The following is a 5252-nucleotide window of genomic DNA, read 5'->3' as shown; positions in this document are numbered from 1 at the left end:
CTAATATATATAGTGTAATTGTATTATATATCTCAAATTCCATGCAACTGTATACGTTGAAAGGAGCAGCACAGATTCTTTCATTTTTAATTGTGTTTTGTTATTAAGACATTAATCAGTAGAGGCAAATAAAATTTAACTCATGTTTTTATTTATTTACTTACTTTTTGTTTCAATAGTATTTTCTAAACTGGGTGTACTTACAGCTTATTATCGTTTATCCAATGTTTTAAAGTTTACTTCTGTATTATTTCAGTCGCAGCTATTTACCTTATAAACGCAACGCTAAACAACCTCAAGCCTCAATGAAAAAAACCAGCTCAAGTGTTTAGTAGATAACTAATGTAAGAACAATGTACTTCTTTACAAAATTTCTTGGTTTTTAAATATAGTAAACTTAGTGTCCCAGCTTCTTTTTATAGCCTTTGAAACTATGTAAATCAATCATAACCCTTATCTATATTTTTAGTCTTTCATATCCTATTTACCCATCTTGGGGGTGGGTGGTGTTATATCTTTGCTGCCATGAGTATGCCTCTATGCTGCCATTTTAAAGTTGCTACAAAATGTTGTTAAACTCCATTTTTACTTTTTAAAAAAGTGACTTTTTTGCCTCTATTATTATGACATTTTACTCCCCCTCATACTCAATTTTGATATAGAGGGGAGTACCAACTTTATTTTTTTTCCTTTCCGACTTTCGTGACTAAGTAATTGCGTGGAGTTAATTATGATAAAAAAAATTTCAGGCTGCATATTTCTTAGAATAAAAAATTGTAATTTACTTCAAAGAGGTTAATGCGTTCTATCTAATTATATTAAACCTATGCAATAACACTATTTAACCTGGAAAAAAAATCATGTGTATACTAATGCGTGGAAACTTTACTAGATACTCGATTTAATTTAGGATCGACTATATGAAAAATGGTTCATAATGAAAGAGGGTAAAAAACTGCGCTAATAAGTTGAATTTAAGAATAATTAATAATAAACGATAAACGTGAGAGTTAAATTAGTAAATAACAAAACTTGAAAATAAAGAAAAACAGGATACAAGAAAAATTAACTGTTAATGGGGTGAAAATGACTATGTAACCACGCTATTTCAAACCTCAAGGTTTTTGAGGTAAAACCGAAAGTGTCCCCTTCAATACTTGAAAGCCACGATAATTGCGTAAAGCTATATAATTGGATTAGAGCGCATACTCTGTGGCTATAAAATTTTAATTTTCTAACTTTTTTTTTTTTTTTAAGTTTTAAAATTAAATGAAAGACGCGTAATGTGTGAATATAAAAGCAAAACTAAGCCGTAAGTTTCACTGTGTTTATATTGAAATGTGGGGCGCAACTGCTTTTCTAGTTTTAGCTACTTTAGTGCTCAGAGAGAGTTTTCAGTCTTTGAACGAATGTAGACTAGTTGCCGATATTGCTTTTCTAATAGATAAAAGTGGCTCTATTTCTCTCCCAGTTGGCGCTCAAGCTCTAAACCATATTTCAGAATCAAATCGAAATTTAAGTCTCGCTAATGAGAGAATTAATATAATCAAAGACTATATATCAAAGATGACTGATATATTACCTCTGCATAAGAATAAAACAAGAGTCATTGCTGTGACCTTCAACGCGAAATCTATTAATGACCGGGGGGGTAACACAATTATTTTAAATAATTTTACTATGAGGTCTTCTTATGACCGGGAGAAATTCAAAAAAGTTCTAAATTCAATAACTTATTACGAGACGGACAAGAATACAGGAACATTCTTTGGTCCGGCTTTCAGAAAGGTAATGAAACCCTTTCAAGCTACACTGCCTAGCCGTAAAAATGTGACTAAAATAATTATAGTTTTTACTGATGGAGTTCCTACCCCCGACGACGACGTCTCTGAAACAATTCCTCAATTACGAGCTATGACTCCCCCTTACAATATTATTACCTTTGCGGTTGGTGATTACCAGGAAGAGAAATTAATACAACTGACTGGGGATAAAAACTTAATCTTCAAAGCTTTAAGATACGAAGAAATACCCCAGTACCTGGAAAGGTTTACAGATAAAATTTGTACTGTGAAATGTGAGCTTACTGAGTGGACGTCATGGGGGGATTGTTTGCCAGTAGTAGATAACGCTAGTAATGGTCGACAGTTATGGAGACGAAGAATTATTAAGGCACCTCAACAAGGCGCTGAAAGCTGTTACCCATTAGAGAAAGAAACTACCTGTCCACTACCCGCAAGTAAGGGAGTTACTAGAGAGGATAATGAGGCTCCTTTAGCCGAAAAAAAGGTAAAAAACAATCTCCCTTTGCAGATAGGCCTGGGCGTTTTAGGTTTAGCAGCACTTCTTGGTGCCGCTGGGGGACTTGCATACTATGTAAGAAAGAAGAGGATAGCCGGCAAAGGAACTTTGTTAAACGAAAATCTAGAGCCAGGAATTAACGAAAACCCAATGTTTAAAACTCCTTTCAGGTCTAAAGCTAACCTCATATCAGAGGCATCATAAATGTTCATCAACTAAATTTAATAAATAAAACAATTTATTTGTCCATTTTTTTTAAGTATTGCACTAAATCTATATTTAATTTCAATATGCTAAAAAAAAAAAACATTATATTTTTATAAGGTCACCTACACCATTTTCAATATATGTATGTTTCTCTTTAAGCCTTGGGAATTATTTTCTTTATTGTACTATCTTATTAAAGTGGAGTCGTAATTCTACCCTGACTTGATTTACAAGTATTTACATGGTCTTTATAAAAATCTTTAATATAAAGACAGACTGAACAATTAATTACTTAAAGCTTCGCGGTGAGTACCATCTTCGCCTTTCGAAGCAATTTGTCATAACATGTCTAGGAAGATACTGAAAGCCTTTGGTCAAACATTGGTGCATACATACTAAGTTATGTAGTACACTACATCACATTCGAGTGAGTAAGGTCCGCTGAAAACAATGTAAGCAAGGACTACATAAAGAGTGAAGAAAGTTAGCTTTTTTGTTCCAATTCCGGAGCTATTAAAATATTTATTAAATTAGCATAAGTTTGGTTAAATAACGAGCTTGACTGCTAAACACAGGATTTGACAGTGTAGTAACTTGCACATTCGGATTTTGTGCCGTTCAGGCTGAGTGTGTTACTGAAAAGAGTGTTAGTTACTAGTACTATATATAAGCCTGCCAATCTCCTTGTAAACTGTGAGGTTTTGTAGTACCTAATAATAGATTTACTAAGAGGTTTACTTTAGCCTTTCATTTTTTTGCAAGCAGTTATAAAAAAAATTTGAACACTATTTTAATAGGCTACGTCCACATATGAGTTTTCAGGGTTATATTTGATAGAAAGAATATGTATTTTATTTTATTTTTAGTATTAATTTTTCTTTTTTTATAAATGTAGTACTACTTAAACCAAAGATACGTTACTTGTACTTTAAAAAGTTTGGCTGGAAATAGTAGATTAATCTATTTACCAATATTGTTAAGTTTATTTTTTTATTATCATTAATTTTTAGCTCACTAAATATAAAAAAACACTACTACTGAAAAGCGGGCGGAAAAAAAATCAGGAAAACATCGTTAAAATAATATACTCTCTTTATTTTATTAAATATACTATCAAAACCCACAACTTTACAAAAGTAAACATGTTTCATCACTACTTAATACTATCGGCTCTGATAGGAACTCCTTGGTGTCTTTTCCGCATAGGCGTCGCCCTCAACCGAATACTCCAGTGAACCTCCAGAAGTCTCGCGCCCGCCAACCAATTGCGGAACATCATTAACGTACTTTTCGGTGATTCGCCCATTTTCTTCTACGGTGACCGTCTTCACACCATTCCTAACTTCCGTCCGGACAGTTCGCTGTTGGCCATTCACAATCTGCGTCTGCACTGAAGACATGTGACTGCCGCCGCCCATGTGAGAGGTCATGTGATGGGCGAACCCCCCTCCGAACCCCCCGAACCCGCCACCGCTTATGCCAAACGACGACTCCTCAAATGAAGCAAAGGGATCCCAGTGGCGCCCGCGGGCGGAAGAAGGGAAGAAGTCCTGCATGAACGGCGAGGTGGGGCCAAAAAACTGACGAAAAATTTCGTAGGGATCGTGGAACTGGAAGCGGCCTCCACTAGGATCTCCAAATCCATCTATTAAAAAAAATAAAGTTCATTAAAAACAAATTTTTATTTTGATAAAAAAAATACTGTAAACAGTTTTTATAGTTAAATTAAAATTATATTTTAACAATTTTTTTTGTAAAAAATTTTTTAAAAATTATTAAAATTTTTTCCGAGTTACTATTGAAGTGGATAATTCAAATTAATAACCTGAAAAAAGTAAAGAAGTATTATATTATAAAAACTAAATTAAAATTAAAAACAAGTAAATGTTCAAGTAATGTTTGAAATATTGACTTTTATAATAAAAAATAATAAACTAATAAAAATTTTAAAAAAAATACATTAATAATTAAAATAAATCTCAAAGTTTAAAAAAATTGTATAAAGATAAGAATACTTGAGTTTTAATAAGTTTTATAAGTAAAAAAATTATTACCAGAGCCGTAATTCAAACCATCTTTACCGTACTTATCAAAAATTTTCCGCTTTTCCGCTTAATTTTAAAAGTAAAGTTGAATTGTTATAATATATATTTTTTAATAGGTATTTAAATTGCTTACGATCGCTCAAAACCTCATAAGCTTCGCTTATTTGCTTAAATTTTTCTTCTGCTTTATTCCTGTTGTGGGGATTTTTATCAGGGTGCCACTTTAAAGCTAACTTATGATATCTTTACAAAGTAGAAAAAATAAATTTTATTGTAATAAATAAAAAAAATTTATACGCTTTTTTAATTTCTTGAGTGCTGGCGTCTCTGGAAATCTCAAGAACTTCGTAAAAATCAAGATTCATCTTGCACGCGAGAGCCTTATTTCTAAATAATTTTAAAATGAATTATTGAAACAACTCAGAAAATTAGTAAATTGTTAGATAATATTATTAATTATATATAGTTTAGAAAGAAGGCAACTTATATGAAACCAAAAGGAAGCTGCGCAGGAATATCTATGAACAAAATAGCTGGAAATTGCGTGTACTTAATACAATTGTAAAGCGGAAGGGGCTTCCTTATTTAGTAAATCATGATATTTTCGGGAACAAAGTTGCGTTTATGCGCTATTTAAAATTTTTAAACATATTTATACTTAGCTAAGTCCTCTATGAAAAATAATTTTTAATGAAAAAC

General features: G+C 32.1%; 1 protein-coding gene across 1 annotated transcript; it reads right to left on the bottom strand.

Moving 5' to 3' along the window:
* Positions 1–3582: 3582 nt before the first annotated feature.
* On the bottom strand, positions 3583–5052 carry LOC135145366 (dnaJ homolog subfamily B member 6-like). The gene is made up of 5 exons (XM_064077474.1): positions 5037–5052; positions 4851–4940; positions 4687–4796; positions 4563–4619; positions 3583–4153 (listed from the first exon to the last, which is right to left on the bottom strand). The coding sequence occupies exons 2-5, from the start codon at positions 4916–4918 to the stop codon at positions 3672–3674; spliced, it is 717 nt and encodes a 238-aa protein (XP_063933544.1). The 5' UTR covers positions 4919–4940; positions 5037–5052; the 3' UTR covers positions 3583–3671.
* Positions 5053–5252: the final 200 nt, after the last annotated feature.

This window comes from Zophobas morio, unplaced genomic scaffold (genome assembly GCF_036711695.1).
Source record: "Zophobas morio isolate AGI-343-1 ecotype UQ-CSIRO unplaced genomic scaffold, CSIRO_AGI_Zmor_V1 ptg000144l, whole genome shotgun sequence".
Lineage (NCBI taxonomy): Eukaryota > Metazoa > Arthropoda > Insecta > Coleoptera > Tenebrionidae > Zophobas > Zophobas morio.
This window is presented reverse-complemented; position numbering and strand designations above follow the sequence as displayed.

Bases quoted from the DNA above. Each gene is read 5' to 3' on its own strand.
- LOC135145366 (XM_064077474.1), bottom strand. From the start codon at position 4,918: ATGAATCTTGATTTTTACGAAGTTCTTGAGATTTCCAGAGACGCCAGC. The intron at 4,620-4,686 runs GTAAGCAATTTA...TTTAAAATTAAG, and splicing joins TTATGAGGTTTTGAGCGATC to CGGAAAAGCGGAAAATTTTT. The intron at 4,154-4,562 runs GTAATAATTTTT...TTTTTTTAATAG, and splicing joins TGGTTTGAATTACGGCTCTG to ATGGATTTGGAGATCCTAGT.